Source organism: Rhinoderma darwinii, chromosome 4 (assembly GCF_050947455.1).
Source record: "Rhinoderma darwinii isolate aRhiDar2 chromosome 4, aRhiDar2.hap1, whole genome shotgun sequence".
NCBI classification, from domain to species: domain Eukaryota; kingdom Metazoa; phylum Chordata; class Amphibia; order Anura; family Rhinodermatidae; genus Rhinoderma; species Rhinoderma darwinii.
The window spans coordinates 155354746-155375702 of NC_134690.1; the positions used below are offsets into that span (position 1 = coordinate 155354746).

At 39.9% G+C, this 20957-nt stretch overlaps 1 protein-coding gene across 4 annotated transcripts in view; it reads right to left on the reverse strand.

Moving 5' to 3' along the window:
- Positions 1–4045: 4045 nt before the first annotated feature.
- OPA1 (OPA1 mitochondrial dynamin like GTPase) overlaps positions 4046–20957 on the reverse strand; it is a 110875-nt gene continuing 93963 nt past the window's right edge. For all 4 annotated transcript variants that reach the window (XM_075861758.1, XM_075861756.1, XM_075861757.1 and 1 more), the window contains 2 exons: positions 7140–7213; positions 4046–7031 (listed from right to left, as the gene is read on the reverse strand). In XM_075861758.1, the coding sequence (XP_075717873.1) occupies positions 7149–7213 (65 nt within the window). In that variant the 3' untranslated portion in view covers positions 4046–7031; positions 7140–7148. The remainder of the gene's footprint in view (positions 7032–7139; positions 7214–20957) is intronic.

Genomic DNA, 20957 nt, shown 5'->3' on the forward strand with positions numbered 1-20957 from the left:
CTAGTATAGAAAAACCCAAGCCAAACTGTATTCTGGGATATAAGAGGCACATGGGAGGGGTTGACCTGCTGGACCAAGTGCTGAAACTGTACAGCATCATGTGGAAATCGAGTGTGTGGTAGAGGAAACTGGCTGGGCACATCAGGTGAATAATGTTTACCTGCTTCATCGATGTGCAGGCCAGAGGGGAAACTTTCTGAAATCTCAAGAGGTGCTTATCAAGGCCCTAATCTTTGGAGGCAGTACTTATGAAAGTGAAGCCACAAACATTGTACCAGGGCAACATTTTTCCAGGGAAGTTCTCCAAACTGAAAAAAAGGAAACAGTCAGAAACAGTACAGAGTATGTTCCAAGAGTGGAATAAGAAAGGACACTATTTATCAGTGTGACAACTGCCCCGAAAAATTAGAACTTTGTATGAAAGATGGATTTAGAATTTATCACACGTCTTTAATATTAATTTTCTTGAACCACTTTTATTTACCCTCATGTAATCTGCACAGTTTATATCCCTCTGTATCACCAAAGCAGGCCCAAAATGTTGCACGCCAGTCTTTTCTTTCTGAGCCCTTTCATGTGCCAACAGGTAACTGCCAGATGTAGGGTATTGCAATACCCGATAGAGCCCAAATAACAATTCATGGGGTGTGCATCTTCGGTAGCACAAGCTAGGCAAAACATATTTGGCTCTGAAATAGTATATCTGTGAAAAATTTGCAATTTTAATTCTACACCATCAGCTGAGCATTAGCTTTGGGACAACACCTGTGGGATTAAAATGCTCACTACATTACTACATAATTGCCACCATGGGTGTAGTTTACAAAATAGGGTCGCTTCTTGGGGGTTTCCACTGTACTGGTACCTCAGGGGCTTTGCAAATGCAACATGTTATCAAAACTATTCCAGAAAAATCTGCGAAATGATGCGCCTTCCCTAATGAGCCATGCCTGCCCAAAAAGCAGTTCATGACCACATATGGAATATTATAGTGTTCAGAAGAAATTTCCTAACAATTTTTGGTGTGCTTTTTCTCCTGAATTCCTTGTGGAAATAAAAAAAATTACATTTCACAGCCCAATTCTAATAAAATCTTTGAAATTACCCATGGGGTCAAAGCACTCTATACCCGTAATGTCTGTGAGGGGTGTAGTTTGCCAAACTGGGTAATTTTCAGGGTGTTTCTTTTGTTCTTGTACCTGAAGGCCTTTTAAACATGAAATGGTATGTAATGGCAGCTGCCATTTACTCACTTCTCCACGGCATCTTCTGGTAGAAGCATTCCAAAATTATTACCACAAAAATTGGTTTGTCAGACTTGAAAACTAGGTAGGCGTCCTTAAATCCAAAATAGGCTGTGTCATTGAGGAGTTGTCCTATAGGTTGTGAGGCGGAGCCTCCATGGATCAAACTTGTTTTCCAGCATATCCCAAAGATGCTTGATCGGATTGAGATCTTGGCAATTTGGAGGCCAAATCAATGAACTCTTTGTCAAGCCATTCCTGAACATTTATCGCGGTGTGGAAGGGTGCATTATCCTGCTGAAAGACGCCGCTGCCATTAGGGAGTGCAGTTGCCATGAAGGGTTGTGCTTGGTCTGCAACAATGTTTACGTGGGTAGTATGTGTCAAAGGAACATCCGTATGAATGCCAGGACCCAAGCTTTTTCAGTAGACAATCACACTGCCTCTGCCGGCTTGCAATCTCTTCCCCAGGTAAAGCTTGGTTGACACTGTGTTTTTGTCCTCGTTTAATGCAGAGGTGTAGTTATGTTATTGTATATGCGTACTGAGGATGCAGATACAATTGAATGTGGTAGTTGCTAGCATCGGGCCTCCGTACGAGAGCGTCAAGACTAACACGAGAGAAAGACAGACATGGGGAGGGGTGCCGCAAGAATGGAAAAGCCCAAGAGGATGGGACTGCCGCAGAGCAGTATACAGGGAGCTGATCAGCAGCGATCAGCTGTTTTGATAGGACTGCCCTGCGGCGCCAACCCCCACCCTACATCGTTGTAGCGCCCAGGGCACAACATAGCAGTTGCCGCACCCCTCCTAACCTACATCTTAGTTGCCCCACCTGCCGCCCCCTAGCCACGCCAGAATGTGTACTCCAGGATCATCTCCTGACTTATACGTCAGAGGCTGTGACGGATGCCGAACATTGGCATCCATCACCCATAGACTATAACGGAATCCTTTTAACAGACACATTGTGAGCTTTGTTTCATGACATATCCGTTAAACGGATGCCACCATAGCCTTGGTGGCCATAGGCTACAGTAACATCCGGTTAATGGATATGTATTAAAAAAAACATTGAAAAGCCCATGCTATATCCGTTAAACGGATGCCTGAAACTCATGTACAACGTTGGTCAACATCACCTATGGGCTAATATATTATCTGCTAAAATGGATAATTTTTCTTACAAGATACTAGATGAGGAATAGTGTGGTCTACTACTCTATTTCATACTACTTTGTGTGCCGTATATTTACAAATAAGCCACAAAGAGGCCTCTATGGACACTCTTTCCTGTCGGGAACTTTTCCAACATACACTCTAAACGGAGGACAAAAACGCAGTGTGAACCCAGCTTAAGCAACGCTCACACACATGGCTATCCACATGGACAATATGATTCATCCAACTAGACCAGCTTCTTCCACGGTTCCAAGGTCCAGTTCTGATGGTCACATGTTGTAGGTGCTTTCAACAGTAGACAGGGGTAAACATGGACCTTGACTGGTCTGTGGGTATGCAGCAGACTGCGATGTACTGTGTGTGTGTTATGACACCTTTCTATCATAGCCATAATTGAAGCAACCCTCCAGTACAAATTAATGTATAGTACGCATGCCTGGCACACTGTTTTTGAAAGCTGCTGCTGCTGCCTCCTTCGTTCTTAAACCCTGTTTGCTGGTCCGCATAATGGCCGGCAGTCTCATACTACCCTATGCATAGCCTGCTTAGGAAGTCTAAAACTGTCACTCGGATGACATCAGTGCAGTGTATATTCTGTCCTTGTCTTCCCTTCCAACAGCGACAGTTTCAAAAAGGAAAGAAAATGTTATACTTACTTCAAGATGCTTGTTGCGGATGTCCTGTTGAAGTCTTCCTCCTCTCCTCTCTCTGGTGATGTAGCTGGAACCCCTCGAAGATGTGCAGGGGAAGACACAGATGGGATGGACAAAGCGCTGACATCATCAGCGATGGTCCATTAGAAAATAGGGTAGAGTACCTTAGATGATCTAAGAAAGTTGTGCATAGGGTAGTCTGATACTCTGGCCGCCATTTTGTGGACAAGGAAGTGGAGTTCCAGATCGGCAGCAGCAGCTTTGCAAAGGAGGGCACCAAGTGTACTAACCCCTGCACACCAGCAACACCCTAAAATACCTGCTGTTTTAGAGATGCTATGACCACAGTCTAGCCATCACAGTTTGGCACTTGTGTAATTCTCCAAGATCCTTACACTTGTTCATTTTTCCTGCTTCCAACACATCAACTTCGAGAACTGACCATTCACTTTCTGCCTCATATATATCCCACCCGATAACCAATGTTATTCACTTCACCTGTTAGTGGTTTTCTGGGCCTGGATTTTTAAAGGAATGGAAAGATGTATGGATTGGGACTGCCATTCCCTCTTTCTCCAGTACAGGTTTTCTGAGTTGTCCTCAGAAATCTCAGATGAGAGCGTTGAGTGGGACATCAAATCTCTGTAGTTATTGAAGACTAAGCGTATGTTTACTTAAGTCATTTTTTTGGGGGATGTTTTGCAGCAAAATGAGAGCTGTTTTTTGTCCAAACCGTTGTGTTATTGCCACGAATACGGTGGACAATTTTTAGTTTGGACCAAATAAAGCACCTGTGAGCCTGTGAAATGTCATTGCCAACCACGCCCTACACACACCGATCTCAACAAAAGACACACACATTTAAACAATCTCTTTAACACACATCCCAATATTTAATCTAATAGGTGAACAGTGTGTAGATTATTAGACTAAAGACATTTATACAGAGTAAAACATAAAACACTGTCAAAATTTTTTTTTTATTTGCTTTCCGACAAATTACAATAGCATTTAATAAATATCTGGGGGTTCTTCTAATACATCATGCTGTATACATATGTTATGTTTCGCTCAAGACAAATTTATTACAACATTTATTTCATCCAGGAAACAACTGTGAAACATAGTAAAGCCGCCATTTTATTTGAGGCGCTAGAATATTTAATGATTGTGTTAAGACTTACGGAACTCCCTAACTAAAGGGTAACTAAACTTTCAAAAAACTTCTGTCATGCGATAGTGACATGTCAGAAGTCTTGATCAGTGGGGGTCCAAGCACTGAGACCCCCACCGATTGTTAAAGTGAAGCGGCATAAGCACTTGGGTGAGTGCTAAGCCGCTCTGTTTCTAAAGGGCTTTTCTCGGAAAGCCGAGAAATTGGTACACGGACTCAACAGAAAGTCTATGAGCCCGTACACCAACTGCTCGGCTACAGGAGAAAAGCTGATCAGAAACAAAGCGGCTCAGCGCTCACCCGAGCGGTTCTGCTGCTTCGTTTTGGCTATCGGTGGTGGTCTGAGTGCTCAGACCCATATCAAAACATGTCAGAAGTCTTTTGAAAGATTAGTTACTCTTTAATAATATTTTAGTTGCAGTTTACTAAGCAGCTGCCAAATATTTTTGGGCAAGGGATTTTGTGCTTCATTGCCAAAGTTAGTTTTTTTTCTTATTCTTTTAGTTTTACATAAATAAAAAAACAGCAGGGTTCCAGTTGATACATTTGACTCAATGACTTCTAAACATTGGAGAGTACTTCATGAAAAGACGTCCAGGACACGATAGTTTGCAGCACCAGGGATTCCAACTCACAAGGCCTGCACTTGGTTTGGGGAATTGGGAAGGGTTGTCCATAATAGCATTGCACCTCGTCCTGAGTGCTATCAAAGGGGCATCATTTTATGAAAGTGAAGGATTCCTTTATTTTTTTAAAACAATCTGCTTAGTAATGCAAGGGACGGACTGGTCTGCTGCCAAGCTGCTTTTTCCACTCTTCTGTATGCTTGACTGCTGAATTGTGTGGAAATATAATGGTGTCAAGTAAAACATTACCTGACAAAGCATTACAAGGGTGGTCAGGAAGAGAAGCAACAAGGAGGCATGGCAGTCAAACTGCCATATTCAATAGGTTTTTGTAAAAACCTATTTAGCCGAAGACCAACTTAAATGGGGAAAATAGTCACAGATAGTATACTTGAATCTAAAGAGAGGTGTTGGTTAATATGACATTTTTGATAGACTGTAAATGCTGTAGTCATTCATAAACAGGCAATTCTGCTTCTTTGGGTGCCAAATCTGTTCTTCTGAAAATGCGGACGATTCAACAAGGAACACTTTAGTTAACAGATGAACTGAATATCCAAAAATTCTAATAAAGAAACGTGTGACATATTTCAGGTTCTACTTAAAAAACATAAATAGCAAGAGTCTTGAAGACGCATGTTGTAAAAGTCCATGTGTTTAAAAAGTGTTAGGATATCAATTACTGTAAAAATGTCATTCAAATGTGTCCAATAAAGCTGTAAAAAATAAAAAAGCAAAAAAATTCAGAGAAAAAACAAAAAAGTGTTCAATAATAACTTAAGAAATTGTTATGGTAGGAATGGGTTAAAAGAGAGTTGTCCCAGACACCACAAGTAGTTTTCTCATGTACCCTCAGACCGTAGGGTATTTACAAATTAGGAAAGAAGGAAGGTGGGGTATGTTTTTTATTAGAGGAGTATGTGAAATGACTGTTGCTGTCCGCAATGAATAGTATACAGCGGCAGTCCACAACTGGCGGACCACAGTCCGAATTCCAACCAGGGAACGCCAGCTGCCCAAACTCTGCAGACATAATTTGTTGGAAGAGGCCAGCATCAGAATATTGTGTATGGTGGCGGTGCCTGAAAGTGAAGAGGACCCGGGAACACAAAGTATATGTTTTTCTTTTTTTTGTGGTCTTGGGTCTGAATTAGTTTAGGGGGCTGGTCTTGAGTCTGAATGAATTTTAAAGGCTGATCTGGGGTATGAAATAATTTCAGTGGTCTAGTTAATTTAAGGGTCTAGTCTAGTTTCACAACTAACAAATAATAATAAATCTCATTGATGCAAATCGTTCAATAAAGTTTGCGAAACGTTAACAAAATGGCATCCTTACAGTTGGTGTTCAGCTTGGACCTTTACCTGACCGCAGACCCAGGGAAGCAGACCCTTATGGTCTACATTCTGTATGTGACGGCAGTTTATATTTTATTCCGAATAATATACTCATAGGTCATTTGAGGTTTTAAGTATCTGTGACATGATTGAAACATATTTCATGTGTTTCTTTACCTAAATAAATTATTGATTTTTTTCTCCTTAAGTTTTTAAACTTATTGTTGGTAATGGAGATGACATAAGTGCTCTATAGGAAAAAAAAAAAAAAAAAAAAGAATAGAAAAACAGAATTTTGGCAAATTTTGCCCTAAACACATTTAATTTGTTCTTGCTATAAACAAGTGCAGGGGAGTACAACTTCGTACCCAATAAATTAAGCTGAACATTCAATCTCTCAGCATAGCTGAAGCTTTCAATTCATTCTGAGAATAGAATTACTTTTGCTGCTGAGGGTATTTCATATGAAAGCAGAGTTACCATAAACATGCAGACTGTATGATGGAAGGAAAAGTATGTTATTAGTGCTAAATATGTATAATACAAATGATAAAATGATGAGTTATGCCCCAGATTTCTTGCTTGAGTAAAAATGTGATCAAGGTACAGCACAAATACAGAACAGCAGCAACAGGTAGACCTCTCTATAAACACATGACATGTCTTCAAGTAACCAGTCATGAATAAAAACCCAAGACACGGCTTCCTTCTCATCCTGAAGCAATGTCTAATATAGGAGACATCACTTCAGAAGTTTGATTAATGCCGTCAATTCATGAATACCAAGATAGATGTTTCTCTTCTGAAAATTCATAATCTAAAAGGGAAGAGATATTTAAAAAAAATGTTAAACCGGAAATGAGCAGCACAACAATTTAATAAAGTATGAAACAAGCCAAAGTGGTAACGTTGGGGGGCAGGTTACCTATTCAAGCTACTTTTCTTGATGAAGGGCTTCAATAAAGGCTTCAAGTTTTTCCTGAATTTCTCGTACTTTTTCTACAGGTGGAATAAAAAAATAAAAAAAAAACATTAAAAACGGGATTCCCAAATTTTCTAAAGAAATATTCTCACCATGGATTTCAGTACGGAAAAGTTATATCATTTTATGAATTATGTTTAAGGTCCATAAGAAAATCTCTCTGCTTCTCCGAGGACAGAGACTATTAGAATTGTTTGCTGTCAAATACGTTTCATCACATGTAATACAAAATATTTGACAGTTCTGTAAAAAGGAAAAAGTCTTTTTGAAGTGGATTTTTCAGCACATTTAAGGTCCTTGGGGCTTAAACATGTGCAAAGAACAAGGGTTAAGTTTCCCTAAAATCACGTATCAGAACAGCACCTGTTCCCATACGTTACAGCACGGATGACTATCAACAATCACTAATCCTTGACTTCTCTTTTAACATAATATCCTTAATCTCCACATCAGGGGTGGAAATTCATACCAGTCAATCCAAACATAGGGTAACCCTAAAGATTTAGATTGGGAATCAAAGATCTAAACAATCCAATATTAAACCTCAATGGCACTTCAAAGACTAAAGAGCCCAAAGCACAAAAAGAAATCCTCTGGTTACAGCCAAAAATACGTGAATCTCAGTAAAATATAAAGATCGTCATAAACAACGTTAACCATGAGATTATTTCAGAACGGTGAACATTTTTAAATGTAGAGAGATATTGGCATGTTTTTTGCTTTGTTGTTACGGTCGCTTGACACCAGGAAATGTATCCATATTTGTTATCACTTTTGAATTACAGGGGTACCTATAGACAGTTAGCCACTATAGTCTATATATTGCCATGCACAAATACACAAAAAATAATCCTACAAAAAATGTGCTGGATAGGCAAGGAGTAACAAAAGAACAACTGTTTATTATTTCATAGTAAAAAAAACAATCTAAAATATATTAAAATGAAGAGATTCTCATAGGATAGGGCAGACAGTGAGCTGGCTGTGCATGTTATAAATAAAGTGCAGATATTCTTACTAGGATAAGAGAGTATCTACATCACATAACAACAAAGCACTCAATGAGAAGAATATTCACCTTCAAAAATATATACCGTATTTTTCGGACTATAAGACGCACCTAGGTTTTAGACAACAAAAAAAGAAAAAACTATTGGTTAAAAAAAAAAAAAAGTGTTCAGTTTCACCACATTTTGAGAGCCATAACTTATATGTTTCCATTGTTTGAGCGGTGTGAGGGCTTATTTTTTTGCAGGACAAGCTGTAGTTTTTATTACCACCATTTTTTTGGTATATACGATTTTTTTATCACTTTTTATTTCATTCTTTTTAGCGCTATGGTGACCAATAGACAACGATTCTGGGGTTTTAAATTATTTATTTTTTTACGCTGTTCACCGAGTCCAATAATGCTATATTGTAATAGTTTCAGACGCAGCGATACCAATTTTTTTATTTTTACATTGTGCTTAGGGAAAAATGGTTAAAGGTTTTTTTTCTTAACTTTTAAAGAAAATGTACACGCCTGAAAATTTATCTAACGTTTTATTTTTTTTACACATTTTATTAGTTCCCCCACGGGACTTGAACCAGCGATCATTAGATCGCTGGTACAATACACTGCAATACATGGATGAGTTACGAAAATAGTGTAACTCGCTGAGCTACGCTGTTTCTGTATCTCCCATAGTAGTGAATGGCAGTTACAGAATCAGCGTAGCATGCTACATGGTTTCCGTAACTACTATTCAGTTCTATGGGAGTTACGGAAACTGCATAGCTCAGCAAGTTACGCTGCTTGCGTAAGTCGACCATGTAACTAGGAAGCGGCCGGAAAACAGCGGAGTCGGGTGAGATAGATGCGGGTCCCAGAGGTGGGACCCACATCTATCTGACATTTATGACATATCCTGTGGATATGTCATAAATGTCTTTCATGGAAAAACCACTATAAATGCCGTGGTTGCTATTGACTGCGGCATTTAACTAGTTAAACGGCCAGGAACAGCGCCATCACTGTTCCTAGCCTTTAGTGCAGCGTGTCAGAAGCAGACACCTGCAGTGTATGGAGCGGGCTCAGCGTGAGCCCGCTCCATACATCATCACCTCCCCGCTTCATGATGTGGCACATCACGGGTCGGGAAGGCGTTAAGTAAGTCCCTTGACTGCCGACTATAAGACGCAAGATTTAATCTTGATAAAAACTGCGTCTTATAGTCCGAAAAATACGGGGTATATATATATATATATATATATATATATTTTAAAAAAAGAGACTCTTGATATAGCACAACACGAGGTAATGTATACAAACTAGACTAATGCCCGCAAACCACACAACACACGTTTCTTCTAAGCCGCTTCCAAGGGGGTATTACTATTAGTAATTAGTTTGGTGCGGCTGACTCAAATACTGGCCTGAAATATAGATATCAGTGGGCGGGGCACACAAATAAGCCCCTCCCAGGCTGGGAAAATGTAGAAACAATGACACTTGGAGGCTGACTGACAGAAAACATGAGGGTTTTATACATATCATTATCCAAACCACATCATCACTTGTGTCCTATTAGTGCCCTGCAGGGGGGTCGTTGTCATTGTAAAATGATGTCATCATGTTTGGACATATTTCCTATTCTGATTACCGAGCGGCTCATGACAGCACTGCTCTATTGTTATGACAGCATAGGCTTCAGGACGCCAGGGGATCTCTGTAATGGCATCATTTAAGTAAGTGAAACTTTGGGGACTTGTAGAGCTCAATCACGGATCATCAAGCTGAATGTTTTTTAGTTTTTGACTGGTGTAACCCTTTTTCGCAACAAGAAAAACTACAATATATGTCAGGTTCAGACTACGCCAGATTTCAAACACTGCATCAATTGATCTTCAGACACTTACAAATAGTCAGTCACTTGTTTCTTGAATAAAGAGCCCTTTGCTATTGTATTCAAACTTACACAATGCTATCCAAATAGAAGGAATGGAGAAGCAATAAACGGTCCCTTTCTGTACTGTGTAGGTCTTTTCGGTTATGTTGGTACATCCTGTACCTAGTCAACTTCCTATAGTAATGACAGAAAATATCTATTGCCTAATAGATCTGCACCTGAACACACATGAAAATAAAAAGCCGCCGAAGCTCCTACAAAACTATTTATTACTTCTGCTATTTAGACAGGCTAAACAGAAGAGATAAATAACGTGAAAAATTCCAGTTTAGGGGATGTAGATGAAAGAACAATGACACATCAGACTGGTGAGCAAACGTCCTATACATGCAGAAGCACCAGGTCTTCTTGCTAAAAGAGGAAGATGGATACCACCCACATGATAGCAAACAGCAGCTGGCAGGTGCGCTTATCTTATACTGGCGGAACCATGAATAGTTCTGAAACCCACGCATGAGATACAGAACCATAAGGGTGTAGGCCACCGGCACTGAATAAAGAGAAGCACCATAATATATACTGTAAACACTTGCTATGATCTACTTACAGTATAATCACTAGTAATAAACTGCTGTACAGAGATCATCCCCTGCAGATTGGTAGGAGCCCATCTCACTTCTGTGGTGGTCTAAGTGGTGACTGGAAACTGAAGATTATCAGGAAAAATCTCCCACTGCTGAAAAAGCATTAGCCGATGCTGGGACATGTAGTCCACATCACAAGTGCTGAACATTTGTGCTTATAATGTGGCTAACACAAGCTAACAATTTGATCTCTAACTTTTTTTCCCCTCTGTGTGGTTGGCTTTTAAAAAAGGCAACCTGTAAGCACGTTGATGCTGCCCTCACCATGGGCTGCATAATACAGAAACAGGCAATCTGATTACACAAAACTATGTTTTACTCTAAAGCACTGCAGTGTTTTAGAAAATACATCGTTTTAAAAAGTGCCAAGCTCAGGGAGAAGTGTCCATTAGGTGGCTCCCCTCCGACTTCTCCCAGCCCGACTCAGTTTGATTGGCAGGTCTCGCTCTAAAACACAAGTAGGGACAAGTTTTGTGTAATCAGGGCACCTGTCACTATTATCATGCTGCCCGTGGTTAGGGCATGAATGTGCTGACAGGTTCCCTTTAAACTATTATACAGTGAAACCTCTTTAAGACGACCACCCAAAACTGCATAGTATATGATGGATCTCCAAATCTGTCAAATAAATCTGTAGATTCATTGCATTACTTTTTTAGCAGTGATCCTAATAACTTACAATTCTCATGGTTGACACTGGAGACGCTCCACAAGCTTGTTTAAAGCGCATCTGTCATCAGTCTATGCTCCACTCGTGAATACCATAGACTCATAATGGAGTCCCCTCCACTGCACGATTTAATCGTTCCTATTAGCTAAACGGCAGTATATTTTTTTTGTGCCCTGTTATAGGGCAGCATAGTCTGTTGACAGGTCCACTTTAATAATTTAGCTAATCTCCTATAACGCAGTAGGACAGCTAAGTTTTCCGCCATCAGATTTATGTACAGTACAGTCCCTGGTGTAAAGAAAACACTTCTCTAGCATTGACCGTTTTTCAACAAAATTGTTGGTAAATGAAAAAAAGATGACGACGCTTTCAAGAATGCAAATCAACAGAGCTAGGGACGTCCTAACACTGATCCTACGAGGACTACTGAGAAGGAACTCCGATCTGAAGCCTGCAGAACTATGAATAGAGCTCTGGACTATAATACAGGCTGTAGTTCAAATGCCTGGCCACCTGCAGCTTTATGATGCGACAACCCCTTTAACCCCTTCAGGACTGAGCCTGTTTTGGCCTTCAGGACGAAGCCGATTTTTCAAATCTGACATGTGTCACTTTATGTGGTAATAACTCCGGAATGCTTTTACCTATCCAAGCGATTCTGAGATTGTTTTCTCGTGACATATTGTACTTTATGTTAGTGAAAAAATTTGGTTGATAAATTCAATATTTATTTGTAAAAAACACCAAGATTTGGAGAAAATTTGCAAAAATTAGCATTTTTCTCAATTTAAATGTATCTGCTTGTGAAACAGATAGTAATACCACACAAAATAGTCACTAGTTAACATCACCCATATGTCTACTTTATGTTTGCATCGTTTTTTGAACATTGTTTTATTTTTCTAGGACGTTACAAGACTTAGAACTTTAGCAGCGATTTCTCATATTTTCAAGAAAATTTCAAAAGGTGATTTTTACAAGGACCAGTTCAGTTCTGAAGTGGCTTTGAGGACCTTATATATTAGAAAGTCCCCATAAATCACCCCATTTTGAAAACTGGACCCCTCAAAGTATTCAAAACAGCATTCAGAAAGTGTATTAACCCTTTAGGCGTTTCACAGGAATTAAAGCAAAGTAGAGGTGAAAGTTACAAATTTCATTTTTTTTTTACAAAATTCATTTGTAATAAAAAAATTTCTATACCACAGGAGGTTTTACCCGAGAAATTTAACTTATTATTTATTGCCCAGATTCTGCAGTTTTTAGAAATACCCCACATGTGGCCCTAGTGCGGTCATGGACTGAAACACCGGCCTCAGAAGCAAAGGAGCACCTAGTGGATTTTGGGGCCTCCTTTTTTTTAGCATATATTTTAGGTACCATGTCAGGTTTGAAGAGGTCTTGTGGGGCCAAAACAATAAAGACCCCCAAAAGTGACCTCATTTTGGAAACTACACCCCTCAGGGAATTTATCTAGGGGTATAATTAGCATTTTGAACCCACAGTTTTTTTTGCTAAATTTATTTGAATTAGTTTGTGAAGGTGAAAATCTACTTTTTTTCTGAAAAAACGTAGAAATTTGTAATTTTTTCAAGGAATAAAAGAGAAAAAACACCCCAACATATGTAAAGCAATTTCTCCTGATTATAGCAATACCCCATATGTGGTAATAAACTGCTGTTTGGACCCACAGCAGGACTCAGAAGGGAAGGAGCACCATTTGGATTTTGAAATTCTGATTTTGCTGGTATAGTTTTCAGTGCCATGTCGCGTTTGAATTGCACTGGAGGGAACAAAATAGTGGAATCCCCCGGAAAGTGACCCCATTTTGGAAACTACACTCATCAAGGAATTTTTCTAGGGGTAAAGTTAGCATTTTGACCACACGGTTGTTTTGCTGAATTCATTGGAATTATTCTGTAAAGGTAAAAATCGACTTTTTCTGAAAAAAGGTAGCCATTTTTAATTTTTACAAGGAATAAAGGCGAAAAAGCACCCAAACATTTCTAAAACCATTTCTCCCGATTACGTAAATACGCCATATGTGGTAATAAAGTGCTGTTTGGACCCACAGCGGGGCTTAGAAGGCAAGGAGCGCTATTTGGCTTTGGGAGCTCAAATTTAGCTGAAATGGTTTTTGGGTGCCATGTTGCATTTGCAAAGCCCCTGAGAGGCCAAACAGTGGAACCCCCCAAAAGTGGAAATTACACCACTTAAAGAATCTATCTAGGGGTATAGTGGGCATTTAGACCCCACAAGTCTTTTGCAGGATTTATTAGAATTGGGCCATGAAAATGAATATCAACATTTCTTCCACTAAAATGTTGCATTTTTTTCAATTTTACAAAGGATAAAGGGGGTAAAAGCTGCCCAACATTTGTAAAGCAATTTCTCCCGAGTACGGCTATACCCCACGTGTGGTCATAAATGGTTTTTCATTAGAAAGTAATTAACCCTTTCTGGACTGATCCATTTTTTTCTTTTCATTTTTAGTTTTTTCCTCCCCGCGTTCGAAGAGCCACAACTTTTTTATTTTTCAGTCAATAGAGCGGTATGAGGGCTTATTTATTGAGGGACGAGCGGTCGTTTTTATTGGTACCATTTTTTGGTACATACAACTTTTTGAGCACTTTTTATTACATTTTTAGCTAGAGCGAAGGTGACCAAAAAAACAGCGATTTTGCCGTTTTAAATTCTTTATTTTTCACGTGAGATGCTCCATACATCACCCCCCACACTAAGACATGCTATGTTGTGGTGCGCGAAGGGGTTAATGCGCAGCGCATGGTGCGGAGTGAAAATTAAAATTTTCCACTCATATGCCACTTTAGTGCACTATATGTTATGCCCAGTTTGTGCCACTGAAGACAAATACCTCATAAAATATTAACCGGGTTCTCCCGGGTATGGCGATGCCATATCTGTGGACGTAAACTGGTGTTTGGGCACGCTGCAGGGCTCAGAAGGGAGGGAGCGTCATTTGGCTTTTGGGGCGCAGATGTAGCTTGGTAGTTGTTCTGTTTGGGGTTTTACTGGTGTTTCAGTTTGTAATGTGGGGGCATATGTAATCTGTGCGGGGTACATCAGGGTACATGTTATCTGTGCGGGGTACATCAGGGTACATGTTATCTGTGCGGGGTACATCAGGGTATAATAAGAGGGTATAATAATGCAGTAAATAAATAATAATCCGCAGATATGTGACCGGTGTCGCACTGGTAAATGGCGCCCAATCTTATCTGCTTTTGGAACACTCCGCACATTTTGCATCGCCATATTCTGAGAGCCAGAACGGTTTTATTTTTTCTCCACCGGAGCTGTGTGAGGGTTTATTCTTTGCGGGACAATCTGTAGTTTTCATTGGTACCATTTTGGGGTACCAGAAATTTTTTTGATCACGTTTTATTCCATTTTTTGGCAAGCAAGGTGACCAAAAACCATCAATTCTGACAATGTTTTTTATTCGTTTTTTTATGGCCTTCACCCTGGGCTATAAATGACCATTATACTTTATTCTGCGGGTCGATACGATTACAGCGATACCAGATGTATATAATTTTGTTATGTTTTGCAGCGTTTGTGCAATAAAATCACTTATTTATAAAATAAATACATTTTTGTGTCACCATATTCTGAGAGCCATAACGTTTTTATTTTTCAGTCAAAAAAGCGATGTAAGGGCTTGTTTTTTGCGGGACGGGATGTAGTTTGTATTGGTACCATTTTGGCGTACGTGCGACTTTTTGATCACTTTTTATTGTATATTTTGGGAGGGTTGGTAACCAAAAAATTGTGATTCGGGCACTGTTTTTTTTTTTTTTTTTTTTTTGCGGTGTTCACCGTGCGGGAAAAATAATATTACAGTTTTATAGTTGGGGTCGTTACGAACGCGGCGATACCAAATATGTGTACTTTTTTTAACGTGTTAATTTTTTTCCTATAATAAAAGACTTATTATAGGAAAAAAAGCATTCTTTGTTTATGTCACTTCTAACTTTTATTTTTACACTTTTTAAAAACATTTTTATTATCTTTTTTTTACTTTTTTTACTTGTCCCACTAGGGGACACTTAGACTGGCAGCTCTGATCGCTGCTGGAACACATTACACTACACACGTAGTGTAATGTGTTCTAACTGTCATTGTGACGTGACTGTCACACTGACAGGAAGCAGAGGAGGAACGGCCGGGGGCTGATCCTCCGAGGCTTCCGTACATGGCAACCCGGAGGTCATTGTCTGGCCTCTGGTTGCCATGATAAGGATCGCCAGCCCCCGCAAATACATGTGGGGGGCTGCCGATCCGCTGTAAACCTCTTCGATGTGGTGATCGCAATCGACCACCGCATCGAAGGGGTTAATTGCCGATTTCAGCGGCGACAGGCCGCTGATCGGCAACGGGGAGAGCAGGGCTGACACCCTGCACAGTTAACCGCCGCTGCGGTGTAGCGCCGCGCGGCGGTTAACTGTTAAAGCGCGGACGTAACTGTACGCCAAGGTGCGCAAAGTTACTGCTCACCTGGACGTACAGTTACGTCCAGGTGCGGGAAGGGGTTAAACAAAAAACATACAGCAGTCATAATAAAATAAATAAACATTGAATTGGCAAGTGGGGCCACATACACACAGAGGTCCTTCTCAATGAAATAGAATATCAAAAAGTTAATTTCAGTAATTCAATTCAAAAAGTGAAACTCATATTATATAGATTCATTATACACAGTGATCTATTTAGAGCATTTTTAACCCCTTCCAGTTGTAAACAACTTTCAGATTTTCATTTTCGTTTTTTCTTCCCCACAATCCAAAAGCCATAACTTTTTTATTTTTCCGTCCATATAGTCCTACAACGGCTTGATTTTTGCGGGACAAGTTGTAGTTTTTCGTAGGGCCATTTATTGTGCCATATAATGTATTAGGACACGGGGAAAAAATTTATTTGTGGGGTAGTAGAAAATGAAAAAAACCCAGCGATTCCGCCATTGTTTTTTTGCGCTTCCTTTTTACAGGATTCACTGTGCAATTAAAACATGTTAACTTTATTCTGAGGAGCAATACGATTATGGCAATACCAAATATATAGATTTTTCTATGTTTTACTGCTTTTACAAGGAAAAAACTAAGTGTAAAAATTTAAATTTATTTTGTGTTGCCATAACAGTTATTTTTCGGTCGACTGAGCGGTATGAGGGCTTATTTTTTTGCGGGACAAGCTGTAGTTTTTAATGCTACCATTTTGGGGTACATGCGAGGTTTTGATCAGTTTTTATTCAATTTTTTGTGGGAGATGAGGGGACCAAAAAATAGCGATTCTGGCGTTTACATTTTTATATATTTTTTATGGCGTACACTGTGCGGATTAAATAACGATATATTGCAATAGTTCAGACTTTTACGGATGCGGCGATACCAGTTATGTTCATTTATTAAAATTATTTTTACAATGCTCTAGGGGGAAAATGGGAAAAGTTTTTTTTTTTTAACTTGTAATATTTTTAAACAACTTTCTTTTTCCAATTCTTACTTTTTTTTTTTATTAGTCCCCCTAGGGGACTTCAACCAGCGATCGTAAGTCGAGAGCCCGCTCCATACTTCCCCTACCCGGTTATGACATAGCCATATGTCAAATGACGGGAAGGGGTTAATGTTGAAGTTTATGATAACAGTTAATGAAAACCTAACATTTAGTCTTTTAGAAAATTAGAATATTGGGTAAAAGTTGAAGATTGTAGACTCATGGTGTCACACTCTAATCAGCTAATCAACGCAAAACACCTGCAAAGGTTTCCTAAGCCTTTAAAAATGGTCCAACAGTCTAGTTCAGTAAGCTACACAATCATGGGGAACACCGCTGACTTGACAGTTCTCCAGAAGACAGTCATTGACACCTTCCACAAGGAGGGTAAGCCACAAAAGGACGTTGCTAAAGAAGCTGGCTGTTCACAGAGTGCTGTGTCCAAGCATATTAATGGAAAGTCGAGAGGGAGGAAAAAGTGTGGTAGAAAAAGGTGCACAAGTAACAGGGATAACTGCAGCCTTGAAAGGATTGTCAAGAAAAGGCCATTCAAGAATCTGTGGGAGATTCACAAGGAGTGGACTGCGGCTGGAGTCAGTGCTTCAAGAGCCACCACACACAGACGTATCCAGGACATGGGCTACAATTGTTGCATTCCTTGTGTCAAGCCACTCATGACCCAGAGACATCAGGGGGGTCTTACCTGGGCTAAGGAGAAAAAGTACGGGTCTGTTGCACAGAGTTCCAAATTCCTGTTTACAGATGAAAGAGAATTTTGCATTTCATTTGGAAATCAAGGTCCCAGAGTATGGAGGAAGAGTAGAGGCATCAATCCAAGTTGTTTGCGGTCCAGTGTGAAGTTTCCACAGTTAGTGATGGTTTGGGGAGCCATGTCATCTGCTGGTGTTGGTCCACTATGTTATGTCAAGTCCAAAGTCAACGCAGCCGTCCACCAGGAAATTTTAGAGCACTTCATGCTACCCTCTGCTGACAAGCTTTATGGAGATGCAGATTTCACTGCCAAAAGTACCAATACCTGGTTTAATAACCACAGTATCACTGTGCTTGATTGGCCAGCAAATTCGCCTGACCTAAACCCCATAGAGAATCTATGGGGTATTGTCAAGAGGAAGATGTGAGACACCAGACTCAACAATGCAGACGGGCTGAAGGCCGCTACCAAAGCAACCTGGGTTTCCATAACACCTCAGCAGTGCCACAGGCTGATCGCCTCCATGCCACGCCACATTGATGAAGTAACTCATGCAAAAGGAGTCCCGACCAAGTATTGAGGGCATATACTGTACATACTTTTCACTAGGACGACATTTCGGTTTCAAAAAGAATTTTTGAAATTGGGCTTATATAATATTCTAATTTTCTGAGAGACAAAATATTGGGTTTTCATTAACTGTTAGCTATACTCATCAGCATTAAAAGAAAATAAAAAATGTTGGAAATAGATCACTCTGTGTGTAATGAATCTATAGAATAAATTAGTTTAACTTTTTGAATTGAATTACTGAAATAAAATTAACTTATTGATAATATTCTAATTCACTGAGAAGGACCTGTAGACCACCAGTAAATACAAAAACAGATAAAATGAAACATTTAGTGTTTAACTGGTTGCCGACACAGGACGAGTATGCTCGTCCTGAGCGGCGAGCACTTCGCTCATTAGGACGAGCATACTCGTCCTGTGTGACAGCCGTCCCTGCGCGCGTCTGTGCGCGCGATCGAGAGCGGGGCAACGGCTGTAATACACAGCCACAGCCCCGCTCTGACAGCGGAGAGGAGAGAAACATCTTCTCTCCGCTGTTAACCCTTTGAACGCCGCGATGACAGCTGATCGCGGCGTTCAAAGAGAGGGGACTGCACATTGATCGCGTCACAGAAAATAACTGTGACTCGATCAAAGCCCACAACTAGTATGGCCAGACAGCCCAGGGTCCAGTGAAGGACCCCAGGGCAGTCTGAACATATTTCCTGTTAGGGCATACTGAGGTATGCCCTAACAACTGCCTGTGTACAATCAGTACACAGGCTAATGTACTGGCATATAGATCTATGCCAGTACATTGCAGTTACAAAATAAAAGTCAAAATCATAAATCCCTTTATAGGATTAAAAAAAAAAAAAAAGTTAAATGAATGTAAAAAAAAAAATAATGGTAAATAAATAAATAAAAAGTAAATAAAATACACAGAAACACAAATTTTTTATAATAAATCAACTTTTTAAAATATAAGTCCCAAAACATGAAATAATATAGACATATTTGGTATCACCACGACCGTAACAACCTGTACAACAAATGTATGACATTATTTATGATGATCGGGGTATGGTGTAAAAAAAATAAATATTAAAACTGCTGCGCAACTGCTTTTTTTCTGCATTTTAATCTAATTACAAATTTATAGAAATTAAACGATAATGTATTTGTACCAAAAAATGGTACCTACATAAAGTACAACTCGTCCCGCAAAAAACAAACAAAGTCTCATACAACTACGTCGTACAGAAAATAAAAGCGTTATGAGCGTCGGGATGCAAAGAGGGAAATGTAAAAAAAAATGCTCTGTCCTCAAGGCCAAAATTGGCCGTGTCCTAAAGGGGTTAATGACCAGTTAAATATTATCCAGAACATTACAGTGCTGAGAACTTAGGTATCAAGAAAGAAAAGAAACCACCCAGGTTGCAGTCAATGAGACAGAGCGTCAATTATCACCTGGAAGGAAAGATTTATAAAGAGGAGGGCATCTACTGTTCTCTAAGTAAAGTATACCAGATGGGGAGCGAATGGACAGTCAGCAGGTCAAGAAAACACAGCACAGAAGTCCTTGTCTCAAGCATGCATGTTCACATCACAAGAAAAGGGGTCAAGATGGTAACAGCATGGCTAGGTGCTGGAGAGAAGCTTTCTTCCACACTAATAGCTGCACTGCTCTATCTTTACAGACAATGACCACATCGCACACTGCTACTAAACGGCTATAAGTATTTGTCTCCTTTGTGTCTTTAGTGCCCACTCCAGGGAAACACCAACTATGGTCAAATTGGGGCCATTTATATGGTCTGTCCACAGAAATAACGGTCAACACAATTATTCATATTTTCCACTTTTTAAATACTCCCCAATTAAAAGGAACCATTCAGTGACGGAAAAAAGAATGGGCAAAAGGGGCAATTGCCATGGAGCTTCTACTACCCCTCTCCTATCACAAGTAGCCTGGTTTAGACTGGGATCCTCTGTTAAGCAGCCAACAAACATCCTCACAGGGCTTGTCTGGTTTAATAAACCCATTTTCAAATATCCTATTAGGGAAGGAGTTAATAGAGGGGACCCTCCGTTCAGGAACTGCCTCTATTCTTCAGAGCAGAGAGTGACCTCAAAGAGTCTCCTGATCTGGAGGACCCAGCACATCTAAGGTTACATGGACAAGCTACTGATATCAACAGGTACGGTGTACATCCTAATTTCCCCAGTGGTAGAGCTGTGGTGGAATTGAACACTTGCTGCCGGATACGCCCACAAATTACAGCTGATCACGGAGGGTCATAGCGGCAGGACGCCTTAAGACCAGGGTATCCTCCTAGCAAAAATCAGACACTTTGATTGCTCACAGTGACCTTTTTCAACTAATTATGGGACTCCTGAAGTCAATTGGTTTGACCAAGTCTTATTTTAGGGGTTTCATAGCAAAGGGACTGAAATACATATCCACTCACAACTGTTCCGTCCAAAGTTTTTTTTTTCATTTTATTGTTACAAACTATTTTGTCAGGTCCATTGCATAAAATTTCATTTAAAATCTATTTTAATTCCAGATTGTAATGCAACACAAAACAGGTAAAACACAGAGGGTGAATACTTTTGCAAGGCACTGTATAAATCTAGCTATAGTTTCTCATTTTCATTTGTGAAGCCAGCAATGTGTCAGGTTGGGAATGACCTTTAATGTGAAGGAGATGGTCTGAAGAGAAAGAAACATGGATACCAGCTAGAAAACACATGTTATATATAACATGCATTCCC